The sequence below is a fragment of the Crocodylus siamensis genome, chromosome 15, assembly GCF_052110815.1.
Source record: "Crocodylus siamensis isolate JL-2025a chromosome 15, ASM5211081v1, whole genome shotgun sequence".
Taxonomy (NCBI): Eukaryota; Metazoa; Chordata; order Crocodylia; family Crocodylidae; genus Crocodylus; species Crocodylus siamensis.
The window spans coordinates 47,786,114-47,813,951 of NC_143409.1; the positions used below are offsets into that span (position 1 = coordinate 47,786,114).

Here is a 27,838-nt window from a genome sequence, read left to right on the forward strand (position 1 = left end):
AGGCTCTGAGCAAGGAGCGCTGCAATGAACACCAGGGCCAGGTACAACTGCATTTCCCAACACAACCGGCCCCGGGTTTTGGTGCCTCCTCTTCGCCGCCCCTCACCCGACCCCCGCAGCTGCACCCGTCAGTGCCGGACCCCACAGGCCCCCGAGGGCCCCTCGGTCATGCAGGAAATGACCCACGGGCCAGAGACGGACCGTCCAGCTCAGCCACGTCCTGCTCTCCGTGGTCGAGGATGAAGAAACCCAACCTGCGCGTCCAGGGTCACGGACACGGCCCAGCTGATCGTCTGCAGGGAGAGGAGTCCTCCAGGGTCACAGACATGAGCACGACTGAGGCCAGAGGGGCAACTAACACGTCCTGTCTTGTATGTTTTCTTTCCCTCTCACTGGTACCCTCTGAGCCTGATTTCACCAAACCGCACCAAGAACAAGGGCCGGATCCTGCCCCCCATGAACGAGGCCGGCGGGAAGGTGAAGATCGGGGCCCCGGTGTCAGCATCAAGAAACCACACCCGCCCCAATGTGCAGTCCAGACAGACCCCGACCCTGCTGGGCTCCCGGTGCAGGGACAGCGGGGTGTGATCAGGGGCCGTGAGAGCCTTGTACCTGCACTTCCTGTGCTCCAGATCCAAATCACACCGCACAGCCCAGATCCCCTCCTTGGGGGTAAAGCTGATCCCTCCCTTCCTCCTCACAGACTCTCTGGCCACCCCCACGGCCCACCATGCCCCCTCCCCCACCTCCACCTCCCACCAGTGTCTCCCTGAGGTGAATCCCTCACGGCCCAGCACACAGCGCCAAGTATCAAATCTCTCAAGATTGTTGGGCACATCCTGCCGCGTGTCTGTCCGTCTCACACTTTTCCCATCCTCAGACAGGACGAGCTCGGGATGAGCCGTGTCTGGATCCAGAGTCACCTCCTCTGCGGGGAAAGGAGATACAGGAGCGTGAGGAGCAGAGCTCAGCCCGAGGACAGGGGGTGATCGAGGCAGGGGCAGCTTTGGCTGCAGCTGGAGGTGAATCCGGGATTGACCCGAGCAGGAAGGAGCCCGGAGACCTCAGCAAAGGGCAGGGCCGATTCCCTCCGGCAGGAAGAGACGGGCCAGGGACAGAAACGCACCGGCTGGGCCAGGGCTGGGACACGGCATCGTTCCCCTCCTGCACCTGCCGGTCACAGGCAGGGAGGAGAGACCCTGGGGCTGAGGAGAGCCCAGCAGAGGGTGTGAAGGGGAGAGCATGGATACAGCTCATCTCCCTCTGCACTGTCCACTGCCTGTCTTCAATCCTTCTCGGTTAAACCTTCCCCGCTCTCATATTTTGGGGCTATTTCCCAGAGAGACATTCCCACTCCAGCAAGACACAGCCAAAGAAATATCAAACTTGGACCAGAACAGTCCACATGTCATAAAGATTAGTTGTGTTCCTGTCTTCAAGTGCAGGTTCAATTTCCCAAGTTTCCAGAGCTTACCCAAAAGGACCAGCCTAAGACATAGCAGATGGGAGGGAGTAAAATATATACACAAATAGGAAGTTTTTCAGGCAAAACGGAGAGAGAATGTGTGGGGAAGTGGGAGTGAGGATGCCATAAGTGACTTATGTACATACAAGGTAATTGTGTTAAAAGCCAAGAAGGGTACTTGGTGTCTTAATAAAGAGAGTTGGAGTATTGCTGGAGCTGCCAAGGTCCAAGATGTGTCCAGGAGGCAAGGATGGTTTGTGGTATCTTTTATTGGGTTGATTCTATAGTTGGAAGAGCTGTTGGATAAACTTTTTTGTATCAAGTGCCCTTTCTCTAATAAATGAGGAAAATGAAATATTATATCATGATGGTTGGATGGAAAAGAAAAGCAACCCCCCAAACTGCTGACATTATAGCAGCTTACCCACTCTTCCAACTCATGGTAAGAGATCCCTTAACGGAAAAGTCTGCTCCAACTGTCTGGGCCTGTAGCAAGTATCATCTAGAGCAGTCCCCAGGCAGTCCCTACAAGTCAGCGGCTGTTTCAAGAACTGCTGTGTCCCCAGCAGGGAACAATGGAAATAAAAGGAGAGTCACATCCCCACATGGACAGGGTGGATGATTGTGAAGGAGAAACCTGGATGCTTCCTCTCCCTCATCACCACTCATTGTAATGACAAGGAAATGTTGGGGAAGAAAAAGCAGAAGGAAAGGAGTGAAAGCTATGAGAGAGTGAACAGACACACACAGGAAGGGATCACAAAGAGGAAGAGAGAGCAGTACTGGGTAGGAGGAGACAGCAGGGAAGCAAAGGGAAGGAAGCAGAGATGGATATAGGGCAGAGGAACCAAAAACTAGAAGTTTATACAAAGTTGACTTGGTGCATGAATGTGCAAACAGGAGCTCACATAACTCCTCCACTCAGCCACCCCGGCCAACTCCAGTCCCTTCCAACGCCCCTTTGCCCAGGTCTATTCAGCAAGCAGCTTCCTGCTCTATCCTCAGACTTTTTGGTCAGCCTCAAGTCCCTTTTCATTGTTGCACCACCCAAACTTATTCTGATCCTGGCCCACCAATATTCAGACCTTCCAGCCTTTCCCCATCATGTTTTCTCAGTGAAGTGCCTTTCTCCCTAGTAACTTTATCATGGTGTATATTTTATTTTCTCCTTTCTCATTGCAGTTTGTTGCTTGACATATCTATATTTTTCTTGCTCTCTGCTTGATTTAATCTTAATTCTTATTTTCCCTATTTCTGTATTTTTGAGCTATTCTTTCAGAGACAGAAAGTTCACTTTGCCCCTTTTCCACAGATCATGACTTTGTCCTGCCTTGCCCATAACAGAGGCAATAAGGGAGGTAGGAACAGCAGCAACTTGACACGGGCACACATCACAATTAGGGCAGAAATACATTCCCCACCCTAGGCAGGTGCTCTGGCAGCTTGACGGGGCTTGAAGGGCCCAATCCTGATCCCTTCAGGCCTTTGAGGGACCTGCCTGGTTTTTTCCATGTATAGAGAGGCCTGGGGCGCATCACTGTAAGTACAGTATTAATCTATTAAAGGATCTAAATTAATATGTTCCCAGTGGTGGGGAGACTTGGCAATTGTCATAATCTGAACATTGTACCTTTTTCCAGAGGCGATGCAGTTTGTCCCAGCCCTGAAAGCAACCACAGAATCAGACATGAGAATTCGTTAGAAGAGATGTATAAACAAGGCATTATTGCCTGCAATGTCACATTGGGAAAAAATAGATCTGAAACTTCAGCATGCCATAATTAATAACCAAGACACAGACACTGTGATGGCTTCTCTATCAGAGGACCACACACTTATCAGTCTTTTTCTTTGATCACTGTTGCTGACATAGTTGTTGATACTAAAGAATACTTTCCCTACAAACCCTCTTTAGAAGCACAGCAGGCTATTGATGAAGACCTGCTCCTGCTGCCTTTCATATAATGGAAAATCCCACCTTGAGTTAAATGCAGGATGGGCAGGCCTATGGAGTAATTGTGGCAGGAAGTACATGAGCATTTCCTTCTACTTCCAGGTAATAAGATATAAACCTTCCGGGGGAACTGTCACATAGCAGGGGATTTTGACTTCCCTCTTCAGAGTTGCCTGCTGTGGTAAGTGTTTGTCCATGTAGATAGGCCACCACTGTGAGGAAAGGGGGTCAACGTGCTTAATCAGCAACAAAGAACGAGAAGAAACTATGGGCTGTGGGTCCAATGTTCAGAACTATCCAAGTGACTTAGGCATGAATGAGTCTAAGACTAAACAAAAGCGTCCCATCAAAATTGCACCCATATTATTGCTGACCTAGAGGCCTCTTTGTCAAGTTCCTATTACCTCTTCCAACCAATCTCTACTTGGGCCAGGCAGGCTGTCAAAGACAGGATAGATAGATGCTCCTTCTAGGTGGCTAGTTCTTTGCAGGAGCCAAAAACAGGATATTTTCAATGTGTGAGTGATTTAACATATTCTTATTATGCACCCATCTTCTGGAGAGCCGCATAGCAGAGAGATTTTACACCCACTAGGGACAAGGGTCCAGGCTAAAACACAGGGCCCCATCCCTTCCTGGGCAGCTGCAGCCACCTCACCGAGCCAGACACAGCTAATTTGCTCTTTCTCTCCTGGACCACATCTCTATCTCTCCTGACTGTTCAGGGGCTGGTTTCAGAAGCAGTGACCAAGGCAACCTTGGTAAATGCATGAATGGTGCTATGATGATTAAAGCGCTGTACTTGGAAATCAGAAAGAGGAAAAAAAGAGGTTGGAATCCTTTTGGGGTAAAGAGCACCTAGCACCCAGATCTCTGGTTTCCTGAACAAGTGTCCTAAGCAGGCAAATGTAGGAGCTAAAATAAAAGAGTGCTGCCCCCATTTTGTGCAGTTTGATGCCTGCTAGTCACATATTCCTGGCCATCTCTCATTCTCAAGGTTTAAACACCAATACACATCCAGAAGGGACACACATATGTAGCATTGCACCTCCCTGGTCAATACACAGCCTGCTGCACATGCTCAGGCAACACGGGTATAGTTACATGTCCAGGCTGCCAGGGGAAACGGTATTTTTATCTCTGTAAAAGATGAATTGGGCATATAGTTACATGTCCAGGCTGCCAGGGGAAATATGGTATTTTTATCTCTGTAAAAGATGAATTGGCACTTGCATGAATACAACCTGCCATTTACACTTACAAGGGGAAACAAAAAGTGCTGTGTGTTGGGGACTTTTAGGTTCCTTCAAGAAAAATCCGGTCACAGGAGATTTTGAGTTCTTTGACCTTAGTAAAAAGCTCTTATTACCACAAACTATTAGTGAACCTATGGATTTGACTGGAAAGGAAAGAAAGGGAATTGAAATAACAAGAAGAGACCAGTGATTCAATATGAACTTTTACCACAAACTATTACCTGGACAGATCACAGCTCTTTTCCACCCTGAAACAAAGAGAAATAGTGGTATTTGTCTGAACAAATGCACCTGTAAAAGGGTTCTTGGATGACGAGCATCTGAGCCAAACAAAAGCCAGGAAAGACCAGAGTGACGCTGGACACAAATGGGGCAACATATAGAAGGACTAACTGAGACATTGTCATTTCCTGTCACTATAACCATACAGACCACATCCATCAAAGTGATGTCAAATCTGTTGGTGCTGCTTGGCCACTCTCTAAATTGCTGTGACCAGAGCGCCTCAGTATCCAAAGACACCACTGACTTGCAACTGCTGTACGCTTTTCCTCGGAGAGGGCCTGGCTCCAGAGATACTCCGTTACTGCCAACTAGGCAGGATTATTGTTATTTGTTCTCTCTGAGCTGACTGAGAAGTTTCTGGTAGATACAGAATAAAGCTGCCTGTTTTCTCTGTGGCTTAGGGTACCTTGTATACATGAGGCACAAATTGAAGTCCCTTCAATGATTCCCAACGCCACTGTGATGCCATCTTATGCCCTTGTTCAAAATAATTAATAGTTGCATCTCCGATTACATTGATGTTTCAATTTCACTCCATGAACTGCTGCAACAGCGGCAGCGCTCTGGGCTAATAACGATGACAGAGGCCAGGAAGGAGTGCCTGAGAGCGCTGAGCAAAGCATTCATGACCAAGGGCATCTTAGCGTTGCTGCCGGTTTTCTGTTCTTTCCACCATGGAGAGAAAAAACAGCTAGCTGTAGCTACATTTAATACAAGGGGAAAAGCTGTGTTGGATACAGAGAAAAACTTACCAAGTTCTTGTTGCAGGTTTCCTGGATTAAAAAAAAAGATACATTGATTAAGTGCTTCACTACAACTTCATAAGTTTAAGCCTGGCACTTTGTGTTCTGTGCGACAACCTCTCTGTGGTGCTTATCTGCATACCGCCAGTAGTATCCAGGGTCCAGCTGCTGAGAACTGGCTCTTTTCTGCCTATCCTCATTGGTGTGCATGGGCGAGAGAAGTGGGAAACTCTTTTGTACTTACTTTGACTGTCCTAACTAGCTTTTATCCATTTTTTAAGAATCTAAATATATGGGACCAGGTGCATGAAATTTGTTTGCACGTTCACTGCCTTTTACCTGTGGAAATTTAGAAGTTTGTAAGAGCTTTGATGCTGTAAAAGAAAAATGGGTTGAAGGCTGCTGAAGTGTCCTGTACGGTAGCATGACTGGTATAACAGCTGAAGGTGGAGGAAGCCTCTGTTCAAGAGCTCCAGGGTGGAAGGGGCAAGGTCCAAGTAGGAGTTGTGTCAGGGGATGATATTGTACTTTTCCATCTAGCTGTGTAGGGAGATGTTTGATTATACATAAATCCCTCTGGTGGTTTCAGGATAGGATCTAGTACCCATTTGTCTCTAAACAACGGACACCTTTGGATTGCTACTAGGTCAGGTAAACACCTGTACGTGCTAGAGTCTAAAGACTTGATATTCTTGAGTTTGCTCAAGATCTAGAAAAACTCATTTGCTTTTATAGCCAAAAGGAAGCAGTGGAGAGGTGGCTCCCAACTACTGCAGTGGTGGTGAGCAGCTGTTTACTTACATAGATTACTGGGGGCATGACATTAAATATTCTGTAGTGTTTGACTAACCATATGTATAGAGATGTGTGTCAAAAGGCATATTCCTATTTCAAGGACATAGAATTATTGGAGTTTTATCAGAATAACACCTTGACTTTTCCTTAATGGTATGTATGGACATTTGGGGCAGTTAGGTGACAGTTAGAGTTAAAAATGGCCACCTGATCTAAAGTAAATTCAGATGGGAGGGGTAGTGGTGGGGTTTGGGGGATTGGCAGGGAAGGCAGTGTACACAGGAGAGCTGTGGGGAGTAGGCAGGTTGTGTAGGCAGGTGTCTTGGAGATTGGGGAGGGAAGCAGGATGCATGGAAGGTATAAGAGGGGGAAGACAGTGTACACAGTGGGGGATATAGGAGATCAAGAGGGCAAGTGGAGTCTGTGCAGGGGATCACAGGGACTGCGGAGGCAATCAGTGTCCATGGGAAGGGGTTTGGAGGGGTCGGGGAGGGTTTGGTGGAATCAGGTGGGCTAGCGGTGTGCTTGAGGATGCATAGGGTTTTGGTGGACTGTATGCACCCCCACACCCCTTAGGACCAGGGGCTCTTTTTAGCCCCTGATTCCCCCCACCCCCAGGCAAGCAACACCCCCTGGCAATTGCACTTTGCTGTGCTCGAAGTTTGGTGTGTGGCACAGTGCCTACCCTTTGGTTGGCTGCAGTAAAATCTTATTCATACACTCTTTGATTTATTAGCATAAAATTATTCACTAACTACACTATATATCCCCCAACCCTGTATTTACCTTTTATTCTGAAGAGATATACATTCAGGATTATGAAACTTAACACAACCACCAGGATCATGCTCAGCACCACCATCCAGAGATTCACACTTGGAAAAAAGACAGCTGAAAAACAAGATGCCCAGGGCTTGCTTTAGTTTGTTAGTGGTGAAAAAAATCAAATGTATTTATTCCAAGGCCATCCTTTAATACTTGCATTCAGGAGTTGCATGAGATATGAATGACAGCAGTAACTCCTAGCATGATGCAAAAATCAGAAATATGCTTTAATAACCAACAAACTGACTTTTGATTGTGCTTTATCAAGAGTAAATAGGAAACATGCTATCTCACCTTTACATGGCTAAGTGGAAATTATGTAGCCATGTAACTGAAATTTTTGGCAATTACCAAGTGTTTGGATTCTTGTTCTGTCTGTAATGGAAGAGGATCAACCTTTATGTGAACCTGCTAGAAACAAAATCCAGAAATACTTTAAATCCTCCTCCATGTTCTCCATCATCAAACAACTGCTAGCTATAGGGTTTGGGGGTTTTTTGTTTGTTTTTTTGGGGGTGGGTTTGTGTAAAGCTTTGGGATCTATGTGGAATTATATAATGCTCCAGTATCTTCACAGCCATAGTATGGGGTACTGAGCATGCTAAGAAGAAAGGTCTAGGGCAAGCACTATTATATATCGAAACAGTGCATAAAGGCCAAAAAAAATCACACTTACAGATCTATATGCTAAGGGGTCCTCCATTCAGAAAAGCCAGGGTCGGACATTAAAGGGTGAAGGGGGGGTGGTTTTGGAAGGGGTTAACTGTGGTCAGACCTGAGTGTCAGGGGTGAGCTGGATCAGATGCGAATGGTGTGGGGGAGGTGGGGTGGGGCAGGACCCTCAGCGGGGGAGAGGGAGTGGGGAGTGGGTTCGGGCAGAACCAGAGGGCACGTGGGTCGAGGTCAGACAGAAACTGGCAGGGAAGGAGCAGAGTGAGAGCAGAAGTGGGGAGAGTGGGGGGGAAGAGGGGTCAGACCCAAAGTGGAGAGGGAAGCGGGATCGGACCTGACAGGGGGCTTGGTGGGGTAGGGTTAGAGCCCTACCAGGGGAGTGAGTCACACCTTCATGTGGGGAAGCAGGTTCAGACCCAAAGCGGGGAAGGGGGGGGGGCAGTGGACCGCTGGGGTCAGACCTGAACTCGGGGGAGCGGTGTCAGACCCGAAGTGGGGTGGAGGGGTGGAGCAGGGTCAGACCGGAAGGGAGTGGAGGGGGTCGGGGTTGGATATAAAGTTATGGGGAGAGGTGGGAAGTGTAGTCAGACCTGGAACAGAGGAGATGGGGTGTGGATGGACCCGAAGCAGGGGGGATGGTGTTGGACCCGAACTGGGAAGGAGGAGGGACGGGGTCGGACCTGAACTGGGGGGGCGGAGTAGGACCCCTAGTCGGGGGGGAGGGAGCAGGGAGTGGTGTCAGACCTGAACAAGGGTGGAGGGGGGGAGCATGGCACTATGCAAAGTGGGGTAGGCAGTATCAGATCCAAACCAGGGGTTTAAGGGGGGCAGGGGCCGACCTGAAGAGGGGGAAGGGGGGAAGCTTAGTCAGATCTGAACAGGTGGGTGGAGGAGAAGGGAGTGGGGAGTGGGTGAGGACAAGAACCGGTGGGAATGCAGGGCGGGGCTGAAGCCAGGCAGGGTCAAACTCGAACCATGGGGGCAGGGGCAGACCTGAAGCAGCGGGGAAGGTGGGGAGGCAGGGTCGGACTTGAAGCAGGTGGGGAGGGCAGGGGGGAACGGGGTCAAACCCAAATAGGGGGGCGGGAGCATGCGGAGTCAGACCCGGAGCATGGGGAAGCAGGGTCAGACCCAAAGGGGGAAGTGGTGGGGGGCCAGGGTCAGACCCATACTAGGGGTCACGGTTTGAACCTGAAGCAGGGTGGGCGAGGGAAGGGTGGTGTCAGATGTGAACCAGGGGGGCTGGTTTAGACCCAGAGCTGCGGGGAGAGCAATGGGGGCAGGCATGGTCAAACCCGAAGCAGGTGTGGGGGCGAGGTTGGACTCGAAGCAGGGGGTTAGGAAGATGGATCAGGGTCGGACCCAAAGTTGGGGGAGGTAAGGATGCAGAGCTCTGTCCCCGCCCACCCCACCAGCATTTTTGAGAGGCAATCTGCTAGTACTATTATAAGAATTTTAAACCATAGCCACATGTATGCCAGGGGCAAGGTGGTACAGCTGTTGTGTATATTGTACAATCATAGGTCATCTGTACATGAGCTCGAGAGTGGGTGGCTAGGGGTAGAAGGAGGTGTTTAATTCGAGTGTCTCACAAGTTCTTAAGTACTCAGTGTCCTGGGCTTCAAAACTGTGGTGGTGGCGCTTTAAAGCTTGTTTGGTGAGCTTTAATTAAAGTGCCCTCACCACCATTTTGATATTCAGCGATGCTGAATACACATGACACGGAGGCTGCTGGAGCATTTGAAGTAGAACATTTCAGCAGACTCAGTTAATTGACTCTAATTAGAAAGCGGAGGAGCAGGTACTGGGCACGTGCATAGGTACCCACAGAAAGGCAGGGCTGGAAGGGACCTCGAGAGGGTCTCTAGTGCAGCCCCCGGCCTGAGGTAGGATCTTCTATATCCACATTGTCCTATACAAACCCATTGTCTAGTCTGTTAAAAAAATATAGTCAACCCCGACACAACTACAAGACAAAAAGTCCTAAACTGCCACAGATAAAACAGGAGTGGGGGAGGGGGGTGCCACAGCACTCATTGCCTTTTGGTTTGAGAACTGTTATATTACACTTGAGAGACTCAAGGAAGAGGGCCATGCTCCCCTGCTACAGATGAAGATACATCCTCCACAGTCCATACTAATTAACCAGGAGGTAAAACTCCTTCCTGACTCCAAATATGTCAAGTGGTCTGACCCTGGGCAAGACCCCAGGATCTTCTGGGTTTTAGCCCCAGCAGGACACTGGCACAGACCAGGCAAAATCTGCAGCCTTGGCTGTAGGCAACACCCAGTGGGTCTGAGGAAGGCAAAATAACCCTGACATGTAGCAGCAGCAAAGGAAATACTTTTCTATTTATGACCTGGATCACTTACTATACTGAGGGCTCCTATACACATGTACAGAGACTGCTTCAACATCCTATAATTACAGTGTGTTGGAGCAGACTCAGTTAATTGAGTCTGCTGGAGTATGGAAATAACTGTGCTCCAGCAGCCTCCAGCATCACGTGTATCAGCGTTTCTGTGCTGAAAAATGGCAGCAGGGGGCTTTAAACTAAAGCTCAGAGATGTGCTAATTAAAGCCCTGTCCCCTCCGCCCCCCGCCTCACACACACGCCCCACAGCCTCCTGGAGCACATCGGTAAATGCCCTCAGCATGTGGAGAAGGGCAGAAGCTTCAGAATCACAACTGCTACAGAAAAGGCCTTTTAAACAAATCCTCTTTTCCCTTAACAACCCTTAACAGAGGAGCAACAACACACAATTTAGTGAATTTTACATGATAAAAAATGAACAATGTTGCAGTGCACTGAAACTCCTTTAAGGATTCAGGAATAACTCAATACTGGTAAATAGATGCTAGCAAAATACCTGTGAAATACCCACTAAAAATTCACGTAGACAAACTTGAGAGTACAAAACCACATTGCATTGATATTTTGAATGACTGTATCTGCCAGTTTCTTTAAGGTAAAATTTCAGAAGTTAGAGCGAGATAAAATCGGATTCTGATAAACTACAAATACACAGGTAAATGGATTTCTATTCTGACCCTGTGGAAATGCTAGCCATGTGTGTGTTTGCTTCATGTGTCACTTGGTTTCCAGCGGAGGTGGTTCACTGTCGGGTTTGGATGGAAACTGACCTGATATGTGAATGGCTGATTCCTTCTCCCGGTCGAGGAGGCTGTTCCTGACCCAACAGGACAAGTTCTGGTTTGAATGTCTGTTTATGACAATAGAAATTTCTGTTTCAAACAGGCCATTCGCCCTTGGGGATTTTATTTCAGAAAGCGATGGTATATGATGTCCCTGGGCATTTCTCCACAGTGTCTGGGGCTCTGGGTACCACTCAGCTGATCGACATGTCACACGGATCCCTCCCTTCTGGTAATCTTCCACAGAGATGACAGGATTAGAGCCTAAAGCTAAAATAGAAATAAATTATATTTTGTAAAGGACTGTGTAAATCGTATTCCTGCTCTCAAGAATTCCTAGACATTGCAGAGCAGGGTAGAAATTCTACTAACAACGATAGAGCCTAGATATTCCTGGATGTGATAGCTGAGAAATTTCACCATCAAACAGTCACTGAGCCAATAACAAATTATGGTCATTGAGATCTGATTTTGGTAGGTAATGAGGGCATTATAAAAGACCGTAGGCTGTAGGCTCCAGGGACTGAAACACCACAACACCAAGTGCAGACTCTGGACCCGGCATAAGCCTAACACATTAAGTTTGCATTCTAGCCGTAAGCAAAGTGTAGCTAGTTGGAATCGTACTACATGACAGTGTGTTTTTATTGACTGAAGGCAGACATGAATAATCATTGGTTGCCAGTAAAGATAATTTTCTGCAGAGCTACAAACTATGGCTATACCAAAAGACCCAAAATCCTGTTTCTGAGTAATCACAGAATGAATCTTTGCAGACATGACATCTAGCAAAGGAAAGAAAGCAAATGGCATGTCCCGCTGAAATTAGGATTGTAACTGAGGTTTGGGATTTCAAAAGAGAAAGGTTTATCTTAGGAGAACAGCTGGGCTTTTTCAGTCTAGCAAAATGGAGGCAGAAAGGGATATGTTTGCTCTTATGTAACTATATTGGGGACTAAATATGACATATGATAAAGCACTATTTAGGCTAAAAGACAATGTTGATCCAAGAAAAAATGTATTTAAGTTGGATGTGAATAAATTTAGGCTGGAAATTACAAGGTCCTAAGCGCTGAGATATCAAGAGCAAAGAAAAATTAACTACTTTTGAGATGTTGCTTAAAATTATTAAAATGCTGACAAAAAATGAAATATGTTTCTGAAATGTGAATACAATTCAAATACAGTGTCTAATTGTAAAATAATTCATACATAGGTTCCATGAAGTTGGCATATTAAGAAAGAGAAAAAACCCGAAAACCATGCAGATAAACTGACACAAACCACTGACCTGCTACCTTCAGTTCTATTACAGCTTCTTTCTCAGTAATACCATCATCGGCAAAGCAGGTGTATTGCCCTTCATCTGAAGGCCTAATGTCGAAAATCATCAAAGGAACGTTTCCAACTGTGAGGCCATCTTTCCAAAACTCTGTCCTTCTCTTGTATTCTGGCATCTGTTGTCCAAAATCATCTCTGCCATCACGGTACAGATGAACATAATTTCTAAACTCAGACCGGAACCACCTCACTTCCATGTTCTTAGCGCTTGTGCTGGGGGACAGGTGGCACGGCAATAAGATCTCTTCCCCCACAATGGCAGTGATTGGTTGATCAGAACCAACAACTGTAAACAGGGCTGTAAAAGGTACCAAGAAACACCCCAAAATAAGTTCAAAAGTAAAAAGAGAAATCCAAGATCCTCAGCAAAGAGGTGGATACTAGGCCTGTCCGAGTAGGCAGCTATTTGATCTGGTTTTGGATTTGGCCGCTTTGGACACCAGGGATCCAATCCAGAGCTCCGGACTGGGTTCCCACTTTGATCTGGCCAAAGAAGCACCGAAGCTTCAGAGCCGCCTCAAAGATCTGGCTATAGGATATAATGGGGAATCAATGATATATCTATAACTTTATTGTTTTTTGTCTTATTTAGATTAAACTTCCAAGGGTGGTAGCCTCTGCATAGAGCATGAAGCCTACCAAGTTTCAAAAATATTGGTATAGGGGTTCATGGGGAACTGCACCCCAAATTCTTGAAAGGAAAACTCATGTCACGCATGTGTAAGTGTGCAGTACAGGCACGTGTCTACACGTGCACACCCTTGCTGTGCAGTAAATTATGGTGAACGATGCCAAATTGACCGTAAAATTCATCTCTGCATCATATAGGTTCAAATTTACACCCGATTAGTAACTGCACAGTAATGCATGTGTAGATGCCTTACTGAGCAGTAACTGTGTGTCTCTGGACTGACTTGGGACTAACTTTAGTCCCAACTCAGTCGACACACAGTGTTAATGTGCTTTAATGCCTGCGTGCGTAGATGCCAGTCTATTCTCACTTACTGTGCATTAAATTTAAACTGGCGTAATTGCACGTGTAGACCCTGTGTCGATAAAAATCTAAATAAACTTTTCAGCAGCAGCAGAACACACATTAATGTGGAGCAGATACCTACCTGATTCCACGTTGCACATACAAAGAATAATGCAGAATTTAAGTAAAACAGGGTGTAATGTAGAGACCCTGGAGATTTGGCACAACGAGGAAGGCATCTTCTTCACTGAAACTTGATCCAGAAGCACAAGGGGAATGCAGAAATGAATTTGCCTGGAGAACATAGAGCACTGATTATCACCTTTGTCTATTGGATTAGATAGCAGGAAGACAGTGCATAGTTCAAGCTATACAAGGGGAACAACTATGGTTTCAATACATTTATGAAAGTGTGGACATATGCCGAAACAGAAATTCCTTAGAAAATTAGCCAGCAAAGCCGGAAGTCCAGGGTTATCCCTGATAATTCCTCTCTCTTTTCCCCTAAATGTAAAATCATGTGGAGTCAGGTGATGATGAAGATTTTTCATTGCATTTTAGACCTTATTAAATGAATGAGATCTAGAATCATAATACTGTGCACTGTTAAAAAAAAAACAAAAACAGTTGCATGCCAATATAGCTGTTCAAGGCACCATGAGATTTGTCCTCTTCAAGATCTTCAGAGTACTGTGTAAATAGCTCAGGCAAAAGTGGTGAGTGTTGATCAGTCCTGCATAATGAGCTTCATGCTTTGGACTGTGGAGATAGTGTTTTGGGATGTCTGAGAGTTTCAGATACTTTCACAGTCCTTCTCTATCTTCAGCAGGCCATGAAACCTAAAGAAGTTTAACTGACAAACAATAATGTAATTATCCCAGGGCCCTACTGTTAGTCAATCTGGTGGGATAAATGTTGCAAAACAAAGACTCTTCAGCCAAAGCTGCTGAGATATTTGGTTACTGAGCTTGGTGATAGAAAATGGAATGAATGGAAATTAATATAGAATAAGGTAGAGTGTAAATTCAAGTTCCTGATTATTTCTTCTGTGGATATTCTTACTTCAGAATAAGTGTTTTGACATGTAGAGTTAACTGGGAATGGTTATTCTGGAATTACTCCCCCTGACACAAGTCCTAAACTGAATGTTTTAAGTTCCAGTCAATCAAAAGAGAAAACCATTTGACTTGGCTTAAGATATATAAGGGGCACACTGAAGTGCTCTGGGTTAGAATACAAGGCAATCAAGATATTTAATGGTGGGGGTCTACTACAGACCACCCAACCAAGGGGAAGAGCTTGACCAGGAATTCTTAAGTCAGCTCATGGAGGTATTTAGGTCAAAGGACGTGGCCATTATGGGGGACCTGAACTTTCCAGACATCTGCTGGGAAGAGCAATCAGCCAGGTCTGACCACTCACATAGGTTCCTAGGCAGAGTGCAGGACCTCCATGTAATCCAGGAGGTGCACAGTCCCACCAGGGGGGACGACTTGTTGGACCTGGTGCTGGCCATGAGCGACGACCTGGTGAGGGGGCTGCGGGTGCTCGACCACCTGGGCGACAGCGATCATCGCCTGCTGGAACTCACCATCCAGCGCAAGGTGGCAAAGCCTGAAGCAAGGCAGCCGCCCTAGATTTCAGGAGGGCGGACTTCAATGAGCTAAGGAGAATAGTCAGGGAGGCACCGAGGTCCTGGAGGGGAGGGGAGCCAGGTGTCCAAGGAGAGTGGTCGCTCCTTAAGGAGACGATCCTCCAAGCCCAAAGGGAGGTAATCCCAACACGGATCAAAGGGAGCAGGAGGGCACACAAGCCCCCATGGCTCACTAAAAGCATCCGGGAAAGTCTCCTAGCTAAAAGGGAGGTGCACACCCAATGGAAAGGAGGGGCCATCACCAGGGAGGACTATACTGCGGTTGCATGGGGATACAGGGGGGCGGTCAGGAAGGCCAAGGTGGAGATGGGACTGGGACTAGCTTCCCGGATCAAGGACAACAAGAAGTCCTTTTTTAAATACATAGGGGGCAAAAAGAAGGTTCCGGGTAACGTAGGTCCCCTCCAAGACACGCTAGGAAATTTGGTCATCACACCAGATGACAAAGCTAACCTATTTAATGACATCTTTGCCTCCATTTCCTGAGCAGGGACAGATCAGCCCCCCACCGGGCCCCCCTCAGGCCCCAGGGGAGGCGCACCCAGGCCAAGGGTCAGTGAGGATCTAGTCAGGGAACGTCTGGAAGGACAGGATGTATTTAAATCAGCTGGTCCGGACGATCTCCACCCCAGGGTGCTGAGGGAATTAGCTGAGGTCATTGCGGGACCCCTGGCACGGCTTTACCAGCACTCGTGGTGCTCTGGTGTGGTGCCAGAGGACTGGAAGAGGGCCAATGTGGTTCCCATCTTCAAAAAAGAGAGGAAGGAGGACCCGGGAAACTATAGGCCAGTCAGTCTTACCTCAATCCTGGGTAAGCTTTTTAGAGAGAATTTAGAGAGCCATTTGTCTTGGCTTAAGATATGTATGTGCGGAGAAGGCTGCCCACTGCTGTGCAAAACTGGTCACAGGCTTCCGCTAGGTGTCCATTCAGTCCAGAACAGTAATGCAGACATCACGTTGTTTGCCTTTGTGCTGGCACAAACATTTTATGGTGGCCCAAAACAAAGGCAAATAGACATCTATATTCTATCATACTGCAATGTGTTTGCTACAAAAGGTAGCAGTAATTTGTGCTGCTTTATTGTGATGGGTGTCTATTTTCTTTATGGCAGGAGAGCACAGGCAGCCTGGAGGTTCCCGCCCTCTCCAGGCACCTCAGGCAGAAGGTCTGTGGACTTGGAGGTCTCAGTCTCGTGTGCCCCAGGATTTCCCACACAGGATCAGGACTCTAACTTCAGGATTGCCTTCACGGCTTTCCCTGCTTGCAGACATGTGCTTCCAGGGTCCCTGGGGTGTGACTTTGAATGCTGGGAAACTTAAGGTTCCCCACTTCCAGAGACATGCCCTTGGCAATAGCTATTTTAGTATTGTTCTCAGGTTGACTCAAAATGCTGTTTCACAGTTTTTATAGGAGTTACTGAACAGCAGTAAATAGGGCAGGAGGTGGGGTGCTGAGCAACGCTGATATGCTGGTACCCTGCCCCTGCCCTTGCCCCTCACTCTTAGCCCACAGCTCTGCCAGTGCCACTCACTCCTGACCCACAGCCCCTGTCCGCCCCCACTAGCTCCCTCCTGGCAGCAGCTTCATCCCAGCAGCAGCATATGAGCCCAGCTGCAGCTCTTCCAGCTGCTGCTTTGTGGCTCTGAGCAGTGCCAGCCCTTTCTGTTCTGCTCCCCATGCCTGTGCCTAGGCCCCAGAAATGCTGTCTCTGGGAAGCCCTTGACTGGGACTCAGGACTGGGGTGGGCAAGCCCCTTCCCTCCCTGTACACAAGATGCTTTAAGGTGGCAGAGGGGCGTTAAGCCCAGCACTAGTGGCCTCTCCTACCTGAAGCTCTCCCTCACCCCCTGGCCCCCATCCCTGCCTTTCTCACACACACCCCTGCTGCCACCTCCACGCCTCCCCCCAGCCCATTACATGCAAGTGGTTCCTGGGACCAGGAGCCTCCATAGACCAGAGTGACATGTCCCAGCACCAGTGTTGGCATGGAGCATGACTGCAGTGTAGCAGCTGCCCCTGCAGCCCTGGATCCTCTCAGCAGGTCCTGTCTCATCCTATCTGGCAGTGGCAACACAGGGTGTGAGATTTGTGGGTGGGTGTGGGGTTTGGCGGGGAAAAGGTGTGGGAAGTAGGTGTGAGTTTTGTGGGAGAGATTGGGGGCATCTGTGGGGGTGAGGTTTGTGGGTATAGTGTTGGGTTTGTGCAGGGGTTTGGGATGGTATGGAGCTTGTGGGGGTATTGTGGGGGGTGGTGTGAGGGTGGGGAGACTGTGGGTGTGTGGACTGCTCAGCAAGAGTGGGTCCCACACCTGCCGCCCTGCATGGCATGCAGCCTCCTACAGCAGCAGCACCAGTGGCCATCAGGATATTCATGCCCACTCCTGGAAGAGATCCCCAGTAGCATGGTGCCACTTCAGATCAGCAACAGCACATGGCGCTGCCGCTCCCAACCCACGTGCCGTCATGCAGAACTGAGCCAGTTCCTGCTGTCAGGAATAGTTTCTGGCACTGCAGACAAAAGCTGTGTGCTCTTAGGCAGGGCCGGGTCCTGCCTCCATGTGCCCTCTGCACCATCAGGATGGGCTGGTTCCATGCAAGAAGCTCCCATCTTCTGCTGTCAGTGCCAGAAAGCCTGTGTGGCAGGAAGCCACCTTTGTTTCACTCCAAAATCTCTGCTCTGTGACAATTTGATTAGGATGGGTCCAGCAGAGGAGACACACCCTTACCCTATCTCTTTAGGTAACTCGATCTGGACACATTCCTGAAGGAAGGGGGGACCCTGCTCTCTCTGCCTATGTGACTGGGATCACCTACTTGGGTGAGGGGCTTCTGCCTGGTGGGCTAGAGTCTGCCCGCCAACAGGTGCTGGCCTCCACTGGCCAGGTAAACGAGGCAGCGAGTGATGTATTTCAAATTGGGTGGCCGACAGCCAACAGGTGCTGGCCTCCACTGGACCAGGTAAACGAGGTCACAGGGGCTATATAAGTTAAGACTGCCCTGGAGGAGGAAGCAGCAGCCATGCGGGGGACTTAGACTTAAGGAGGAGCTTGACCATCTGAAACTGGCTCTCTCCCCCATAGCTCAGGAGCTAGGACTGGCCTGCCTCCAAAGGGGATCTCCAACAGCCTCGGGATGATGCTTGTGAGCAAGCTACTCGAGATCTGATAGATATCTAGCTGGCAGTAACTCAGATGCAGGATCAAAAGGCTACCTCAGCCAGACTGTTTTGCTCTATGGGATTCCTAGGATATTGCTCAATCTTGTACCCTATTTTCACCCTACCCCGTAATCAATAAAGTTCTCCTTTGTGACCGGTGTGGGAGACTTATTGAGGGGTGGGTCTAAATTATGCCTAAGAGGCCCCTTAGGTCTGCGGACTAAGGGAGACTTTCCTTTTTGGCCCCTGACTTGGGGGAGTGCCCCAAGTGCCTGTACTGGGTCGAGTACCCATAGGACTATTAGGCCTGTGTTTCCCCGAGGACACAGGGTGGAGAGAGTCCCTTCTCAGGGAGGTGGCAGCACACGTTACCCCCCGGACTCTGTGGTGGGGCTCGAGAGCGGGTCTGCCAGGGCTTAGGTGCCCCTGGAGAGACACGTGGAGTCCGGAAGATGGACGGGTGTAGTGAGGTGGGAGGCTCATGGCAGGAGCTGCCCCTCCTGGCCCGCCACACCCTGTGCGACAGCAGGAGCTGACCTGATTCTGCCCAAGGGCAAGTGGGCCAGGCTGCGCCAGCACCATGTGCAGCCATTGGTTTGAGGTGACACCACACCACTAGGAGCCTCTGCCATCAGGGGCATGAAGACTGATGGCTGCTGCTGGTGCTTTGCGGGGACTGTGCAACATGTGGAAGGGTGGGCATGGGATCCACCCCTCCTGAGGAGTCTCCACCACCCACAGTCCCTCCACCCCCACACAGCCCCCCCCACACCCATAGCACCCCCAACCACAACAGCACTCCCCACCCATACACACACACAGTTCCCTCCACCCACACAGTCCCCCCTACCCCCACATCCCTGCTGACCTGGGGCGGAGCCTGGGTCCAATCTGCTGCAGCCCTGTCCTGCTCCTTTTTCCCCCAGCAGGCTTAGGCAGCGTGCTGGGGCAGCAGGGGCTTGGGGCAGCAGTAGAGATTAGGGCTGTGTGAAGCTTTGGGTGCTGAGTCGATTCAGAGGAGATTCAGCCTGATTCGGCAGCCAACTCTCTGAATCCAAATCAAATCAGGAGACCAATAAAAAGGTCCAAATTGATTCGAAGCTCTCCATATTGATTCAGAAAAGATTTGGAGAGCTTCTGAGATTTGGGCAGTCCCCACTCACTGCTGGAGGGACCTGGACCAAGACTCTGTGGCAGTGAGTAGGGGAAAGGGGAGAGGGGCTAGAGGGCGGGGAGAGGAACATGGGGGGACTCCCACCAGGCCCCATCCCTTGCCTGCTCCCCAAGCTTCCGAGTGCCCCCTGACTGCGGCTCTCCCAGCTCCGTCAATGGTTGCCCCACCTGGCCCCAGCATCTCAGCTCTTTCAACAAAAAAGCTTGCACTCACCACCTACTTCTGGGGGCTGATGGCAGAGACCCTCACACTGCATGGGACAGCAGGAGGCAGTGGGGATCACCCCCCTGCCTCGCAGGAGCTGGTGAGTGTGGTTTTCTTTTATTTTCAAGAGCTGGGATGCTGGAGCTGGGCAGGGCAGCCATTGACGGGGTTGGGAGAATGGGCAGGGGCTGGGGCCTGTTTTATTCAGAGATTCAGGCAATTCAGCAGTGGCTGAATCTCCAAATCAGATTTGGCCAAATCAATTCGGGACAGTGATTCAAATCATCGAATCGAATCACTGTCCCCTGAATCAGATGAATCCAAATCTGAAGCGAATACTAGCCGCTTCACACAGGCCTCAGAGAGATGCTCTGGCTGCGTGCTAGAGCACTTCTCCGGGGGGGACCCAGCCTCTGGTTTCCTCAGGGCAGGCTCCAGGAGTGTGCCCCTGGCCATTTTTTTCTGCTGTGCAATTTTTTGATACTGGGACTTCCCAGTATCGAATTTAGAGTCTGCACTGCATATCTGCAGTATGGGAACATTGCTTTGTTCCCAGCGGGCCACTCACAGCTTCTCCAACTGCTTTGAGATGCCGCAACAGGCACGTGCTCACTCATCTGGATGTGGCCATAAGTGGTATATACATAAGTGTCTCTTTTAAAAGTATGAATTTAAATGTAATTTTGCTTCATTATTTTCCATTATAGAATCACAATTATAATAATACTACCAAATTGCCCATCAAGAATTACAGGCTCCAGGTCCAGACGCATTCCCTGACCAGGTGGGTTAATGTGTCCTGGGACCCCAGGTAAACACAAAATTAGAGGTCCCCTCCCTGCATGGGAGCTGGGCCACAGGCTCCAAGGCGAGGACCGCACTGAATTCTGGGACCAGGGGAGCACGGCGTGATGGGGGATCCTTGCTCCAAATGCAAATCAACCCACGTCTACACACACCCAGCTGAGCATTTTTAAGACCAATTATAGTCATGACGCCTTTACTGGTACCCAAAACCCTGAATGTGCCTGTCTGTATTGTGAGCTCCCTCAGAGTAACACCACCCACAGCCAGGAGTGATCAGTTCCTATCATCCAGCACACGAGCCATCGTTTACCCCTAAACAAACCTAGTGTGCTCCCCTGGGCCATTGGTCCTTCTCTACCAAACTCCTACTCAAGCTCCTTTCTGTCCTGGGGCTTGGATCCAAATCTGCACCAGTTTCTACCTGGCATCCCTCCACAGGTCGTGCTCAGGACCCGGCCTGTCTGCCAGCTCCAACACACACCTGGGAACCTCGACTGGTTCAAGCTTCGCTGGGTGGTGGGACCCCAACTCTCTCTCCCTCTCTCTGACTCCACGAACATGACTTTTGCTTCCTTACTCCACGCACAGCTTTCTAAACCTGACTTTTGCTAATCAAACTGGAGCTAAACTTCCTCAAATACCTCATTGAAACTATGTAATATTGTAACTGTTTCTTCTCTCTTGCATGGCTATTACTACTCTTATCATCATAAATTAATTTGCCTGGCAATAAATAACTTGTATGGTCAAGATGGTTGCTATACTCTCTCTCTGAACCTCATTTACCCTTCCTTTTCCTTGACCTCCCCAGTTGCTCTGCAGCAACACTTCTCTGACTTCAGCCAAAGATCCCTGTAATGCCCAAAACTACCGTGGAGTCTGCTCATCAAGGGAGTTCCTGCTAGGACCATTATGACAAGAGATTGGGGATGTGCTGAGTTTTGAGGTGCATGAGGGTATCAGCTGAAAGCGCTGATTGGACTCGGCCTGCTCAGACGTACTGGTAGTGTGTGTGTACCTGTGTCTGACTGCATTTATTATTGTCCTGATGAAATAAGGGATGAGCTGTGTTCAAGGCACACGGGGTGTCAGCCTGTCAATGCTGAATAATCCAGCCTGACTCAGCTGGGCTCTGTTAACCCCTGTGCTTGTGTCTGAGGACATTTTATTGTTGCCCTGATGAACTGAGTTTAAGGCACATGAGGGTATTAGCCTCTCAGCGCTGAAGAATCCAGCCAGGCTCAGGCATGCCCTCCGTGTGTGTGTGTGCGTGCACATGCGCGCGTGTGTGCACGTGCGTATGTGTGTATGCACACGCATACATTTGTTTGACTGCTTTAGTGGTTGAAGGAACCCAGCCCCATTGAACCTGAGTCCTGCTCCATTGGGGGGTGAGGACTTGCAGAAGGCAGAGATACAGCTCCATATAGAAACACATGTAACGCAAGCAGCACTTTGACAGAATTACAGAGACCCCAGAAACATACCTGCAATAAATGAGCCTGCCCCAAAGTGACAGGCAAATCTGGTAACACACACACAGCCACACGCACACAGGCATGCACACTACTCTCACACACTCTGCACAAGGACACACAGACACAAACACACTCTCCCTGCCATGAACACAGACACACAGTCACACACAGAAACACACAGACACAGACACAGACACATGCAGACACACATGCAGACGGGTGCACACTAGGGCTGTGCGAAATTTCACTGTGTGTTTTGTTCTGAAGCTGGTTTCATGCATTTTGAGCTTGAAACAGTGAAATCAAAATAGATTTCATAGATTTCATAGACATTGGGGCTGGAAGGGACCTTGGGAGATCATCGAGTCCAGCCCCCTGCCCAAAGGGCAGGAAGTCAGCTGGGATCATAGGATCCCAGCAAGATAAGCATCCAATTTACTCTTGAAGGTGTTCAATGTAGGTGCTTGAACCACCTCCGCTGGCAGACTGTTCCAGACCTTGGGGGCTCGGACAGTAAAGAAATTCTTCCTTATGTCCAGCCTGAAACAGTCGTGCAGGAGTTTGTGACCGTTCGACCTCGTCATCCCTTGGGGCGCTCGGGTGAACAGACGTTCCCCCAGATCCTGGTGGTCACCCCTGATAAACTTGTATGTGGCCATCAGATCACCCCTGAGCCTACGCTTTTCCAGGCTAAAGAGTCCCACGGCTCTTAGCCTGTCATCATAAGATCTGTTTTCCTGACCTGTTTTTCTGATCATGCACGTGGCTCTCCTCTGGACTCTCTCAAGCTTCTTCACATCCTTTTTGAATTGTGGAGCCCAAAACTGGACGCAGTACTCCAGCTGCGGCCTCATCAAGGCCGAGTACAAGGGGAGAATGATGTCCTGGGATTTGCTTGAGAAGCATCTATGGATGCAAGCCAGTGTTTTGGTCGCTTTACTAGCTGCAGCATCGCATTGGAGGCTCATGTTCATCTTGTGGTCAATGATGACCCCCAAGTCTCTTTCTCCTGTAGTGCTAACCAACATAGCACTGTCGAGCCTATAAGGGTGCTGCAGGTTTTTCCTCCCAAGGTGGAGAACCTTGCATTTTTTGGTGTTAAACACCATCAGGTTCTCATCTGCCCATTCGCTGAGCTTGTCCAGGTCAGCCTGGATCACCCGCCTATCTTCTGGCATGGATGCTTTGCCCCAAAGTTTGGTGTCATCGGTGAACTTGGCCAGTCCACTCCTGACTCCAACGTCCACATCGTTAATGAAGATGTTGAACAGTATGGGTCCAAGGACAGAGCCTTGAGGGAACCCACTGGTCACAGGGCGCCATGACGACTGACTGCCATCAATTACAACCCTCTGGGTCCGACCACGGAGCCAATTTCCCAGCCAGTGGATCATGGTGGAGCCAAGGCCACAACTGGCCAGTTTGGCCAAGAGGTGATCATGGGATGATGGATCAAAAGCTTTTTTGAAGTCAAGATATATGACATCAATCTCTTCTCCCTTGTCCAGGTGATAGGTCACCTGGTCATAGAAGGAAATGAGATTGGTCAAACAAGACCTACCCGCAACAAACCCATGCTGGCTATCCCTTAGGATGTTAGCCTGGGCCAGTCCATCAGGGATGGCCTCCTTAATAAACTTCTAAGATCTTCCCCAGGATAGAAGTCAGGCTAATGGGCCTGTAGTTAGCTGGATCCACTCTCCTCCCTTTCTTGAAGATCAGCACCACATTGGCCTTCTTCCAGTCTTCGGGCACTACACCAGAGCACCAGGAGCTCTTGAAGATCCATGCCAGGGGCTGGGCTATGACGCTCGCCAGCTCCTTGAGTACCCTGGGGTGCAGACTGTCAGGGCCAGCTGACTTGAAGGTATCCAGCTTGTCAAGGTGTTCCTTCACGAGGTCAGCATTTATGGAGGGTAGGGGATCCCCCTCACCCGGACCTCCCTGTCCCATAGCAGGCATCCCATGGGACTGATGAAAGACTGACGCAAAGTACCTATTTAATAGGTTGGCTTTTTCCTGGGCGTCAGATGTCAGTTGCCCCATCTGGTTTAGCAGGGGTCCAACATTGCCCTTGCTTTTCCTCCGGCTCCCCATGTATCTGAAAAAGGACTTTTTGTTGTCCTTGATGCTTGAAGGTAGTTGGAGTTCAGTTGCAGCCTTGGCTTTCCTGGTTTGCTCCCTGCAGGACTGGACCAGCGCAGAATAATCCTCCTTGGAGGTGAATCCCGTCCTCCATCCTTTGTAGGCTTTCCTTTTTAGCCACAGGAGGTCCACTAGGTCCCTGGAGAGCCAGGAGGGCTGCTGTGCCTTCTTGCTGCCTTTCCTCCGTGTTGGAATAGATTTAGCTTGTGCACTGAGGATCGCTTCCTTGAGAAGCAACCACTCTTCTTGAACTCCCATCTCCCTGGGGTCATGGTCCCTGAGGGCCTGACCGACAAGCCTCTTGAGCTTGTCAAAGCCGGCTTTTCTGAAGTCGAGGACTTCTGTGTTGCTGACTGACTTGCCAGCTTTACGGTGGACGGTGAAGGTGATCAGCTCGTGGTCGCTGTCACCCAGCTTCCCATCGATCACTAGGTCACCGATTAGGTCGTCCCCCATAGCCAGTACCAGGTCGCGCAGTGCTTTGCCTCTCGTTGGCCCATAGACTTCTTGAGTCAGGTAGAGGTCATCCACGCACGAGAGAAAGCTTTGTGACCACTCGGATTTTGCTGAGTGATCTTCCCACGAGATGTCCGGGTAATTGAAGTCACCCATGACAACCAAGGTCCTGGAGCAAGCGGCCTCAGTCAGTTCCTGGGTGAACTCCTGGTCAAGCTCAGGACTTTGAGTGGGAGGTCTGTAGTAGACTCCCACCGTTGTGTCCCCTGTGCCGTATTCCCCATGAATTTTTACCCAGAGGGTCTCTAGCTGTCCATGCTGGTCGCCAACATCAGCTTGAAGGGACATGTAGCTTTCCTTCACATAGAGAACTACACCCCCGCCCCTTTTGTCAACACGATCCCTCCTGTACAGGGTATAGCCCTCTATACCCATGGTCCAGTCATGGGTGGAGTCCCACCAGGTCTCTGTTATGCCAATGACATCGTATTTCTTTGCACTGAGCAGGAGGACGAGCTCGTCCTGCTTGTTGCCCAGGCTCCTGGCATTAGTGTACAGGCAGGCAAGTGTCCCCTTGGGGGCTCTTGCCTTGCCCACAGATTGTGCCAGGGCTGAGGCAGGGGTGGGCTCCCTTAAGTGCCTTGGTCCGCTGGCTTTGCAAGGGCCGCTCAGCGGGCCAGCAGTAGCACTAGTCCCCCCATCCCCCAGCGGGCTTAGTTTAAAGCCTGGTGGAGCAGGTCAGCCAGCCTGGCTGAGAAGAGCCTCCTCCCCAGGGGAGAGAGGTGGGGGCCATCTCTTCCCAGCAGCTTGCTGCCTCTCTCACCAAAGAGCGGGCTGTGGTCATGGAAGCCGAAGCCTTCCCGATGACACCAGCGCCACAGTCTTTGGTTCACCGCGTGGATCCTCCTCTCCCTCCTCAGGCCATAGCCCGAGACTGGGATGATTGACGAAAACACCACCTGAGCTCCCAGATCCCTAAGCCCCGCTCCCAACTCCCTGTAGCGCATCATGACCTGGCTGGGGGTGCTCCGAGCCGTGTCATTGGTGCCCACGTGAATAAGGAGCATGGGGTAGTGGTCTGTGGGCCGGAGGAGCTGTGGGATCCTCTCCGCAATGTCTCGGATGCGGGCCCCCGGGAAGCAGCAGACTTCCTGGGCTAAGGGGTTGGGTCGGGGCGGCAGATTGCCCCCTCGGTCCCCCGCAGGATGGAGTCTCCCACAACAAACACCTTTCGCTTTGTCTTGGGGAGAGCGGGGTTTTTTAAAGCAAAAAGCATTGAAACAGCTTCAAAATGAAATGAGGGGACTCAAAACATTGACAAAGTTTTGAAACGTTTTGATTTTTGAAGCAGCCTGGTGGCGGGAGGCAGGGGAGAGCCAGGGCTGTGCTCTGAGTGGCTCCACAGCCCCGGGTAGCTCAGCCAGGGCGAACCACAGGGCTGCGCTCCATGGGGCTGGAGGAGCTGATCGAAGCGCAGCGCCAGCTCTACCCGCCTTCTGCCACCGGGCTGGGCTATGATCAGCTGCACCAGCCCCAGGGAGCACGGCACTGTGCTCTGCCTCCCGCCGCTGGGCTGAGCTCCGTGGAGCCTGGTGCTGGGTGCAGGATGCGCCCAACGCTGGTCCCAGGTGGCAGTGGCAGCCTGCTGTCATCTGGCAGAGATTCGAGGGCCCGCACCCCCAGGAGGAGTCTGGCACAGCCCCACAGCGCTCCCAGGGGTACAGGCCACTGGATCTGTATTCAGATAACAGGAGGCTGCTGCTGCTGCCTGGGGCCAGTGGCAGCATCTGTCTTCCCTGGCGCTGGGTGCAGGCTGCGCCCAGTGCTGCTCCCAGGTGCCAGGGGCAGCCTCCTGTCTTCAGCACAGATCCAGGAGCCCACACCCCCGGGAGGAGACCAGCACAGCCTGCAGCCCTCCCGGAGGTACGGGCCTCCGGATCTGTGCCCAGATGACAGAAGGTTGCTGCTCCCAGCAAATTTTGCTTTCAAGAATTTGAGGTGCAGTTTCCAAGAAACCTCTGCACCCATCCCCTTGAAACCTGGCAGGCTTCATGCCCTCAGAAGGGGCTACCACCCAGTAATTTGCATCTTAATCAGGAAACAAATGACAACATTTTAGGCATTTTCATGATTCCCTATTATAGCCTATGAGCGAAAGGTAGAAATGATTCCAAACAGTGAAACAATTTTGATGAAATGAAACAAGACAGTGCTTTGAAATGGAATAACAAAATGAAACACTGTTCCTTTGAATGATGAAATGGATGTTGAAAGGAAATGATGGTGTTTTGCAGAGCCCTAGCGTACACTCTACTCACTCTCTGCACATGGACACACAGAGACAAATACACTCTCCCTGCTATGAGCATAGATGCATGCACGCACACACACATGCACAGACACACACTGATGGGCACACACTCTGCTCACTCACTGCACATGGACACACAGACATTCACTCTGGCTGCCATGAACACAAACGCACGCATGCGCACACACGCTCTACTCAGTGTCTGCACATGGACACACAAACACACTTTCCCTGCCATAAACAGACACATGCATACATTCTCACACAAATGCATGCACACAGATGAACACACAGCCAGAGATCCACACACAGATGTGCACCCACGCATGCACAGATGTGCACGCACAGCAGACACAAACAGATGCATGCACACACATGCAGACACAGATGCGCTGCACACACAGAGGCAAACACACACAGATGCACACAGATGCACGCATACCCCCTCCCCCCTGCTGCCCCATTTCAGCCCCACTTCCCCCTTTGCCCCACTGCTCCAGGTCCAGCCCCGCCCAACCCCCCCCACTATGGGCCCTGCCCTGATCCCTCCCCCCCCACTGCTCCAGGTCTGGCCCTGCGCCAACCCCCTCCCCCTGCTGTCCTGGGTCTGCCTCACTCTCCCCACTGCCCCCTCCCATCTCCGCTCCGGGTCTAAGCCCACTCACCCCTCTCCCCCCGCTCTGGCCCTGCTGCCCCGTGCCTGCCCCATGGGCCCCCGCCGCTCCAGCCCAGGCCGCCTCCCGGGAAGGTGGCGGGAGCTTGCACGTAGCAGCGCAGCCATCGCCCAGCAACCCCCGCGGCGGCGGCGGGGGGGAGGGGCGCAGCGGGGGCGCGCTGCGGGCCGGGGGGGGGGGCCATGAGGCGCGGTGCGGAGCGCGCTGCGAGGGGGAGGGGGATGGGGGGAGGGGCAGCGCAGCGCTGCAGGGCAGCGAGGGACACGCACGGCCGCGGCGTGGCGCGCACTGCAGGGCACGCTGGGAAGGG

General features: G+C 50.5%; 1 protein-coding gene across 4 annotated transcripts in view; it reads right to left on the minus strand.

Moving 5' to 3' along the window:
• Positions 1–17: 17 nt before the first annotated feature.
• LOC149852631 (butyrophilin subfamily 1 member A1-like) overlaps positions 18–27,838 on the minus strand; it is a 32,126-nt gene continuing 4,305 nt past the window's right edge. Inside the window, exons 1-9 of one of the 4 annotated variants that reach the window (XM_090028305.1) lie at positions 19,148–19,309; positions 13,612–13,763; positions 12,444–12,791; positions 11,141–11,422; positions 7,285–7,389; positions 5,713–5,733; positions 4,897–4,923; positions 3,096–3,128; positions 18–928 (exon numbers count right to left, since the gene is read on the minus strand). In XM_090028305.1, coding sequence (XP_089884431.1) covers positions 390–928; positions 3,096–3,128; positions 4,897–4,923; positions 5,713–5,733; positions 7,285–7,389; positions 11,141–11,422; positions 12,444–12,791; positions 13,612–13,708 — 1,452 coding nt within the window. In that variant the 5' untranslated portion in view covers positions 13,709–13,763; positions 19,148–19,309 and the 3' untranslated portion in view covers positions 18–389. Of the gene's footprint in view, positions 929–3,095; positions 3,129–4,896; positions 4,924–5,712; positions 5,734–7,284; positions 7,390–11,140; positions 11,423–12,443; positions 12,792–13,611; positions 16,754–19,147; positions 19,310–27,838 lie in introns of those variants that run through there. The other 3 variants (XM_090028307.1, XM_090028303.1, XM_090028304.1) reach the window with 3 other exon arrangements.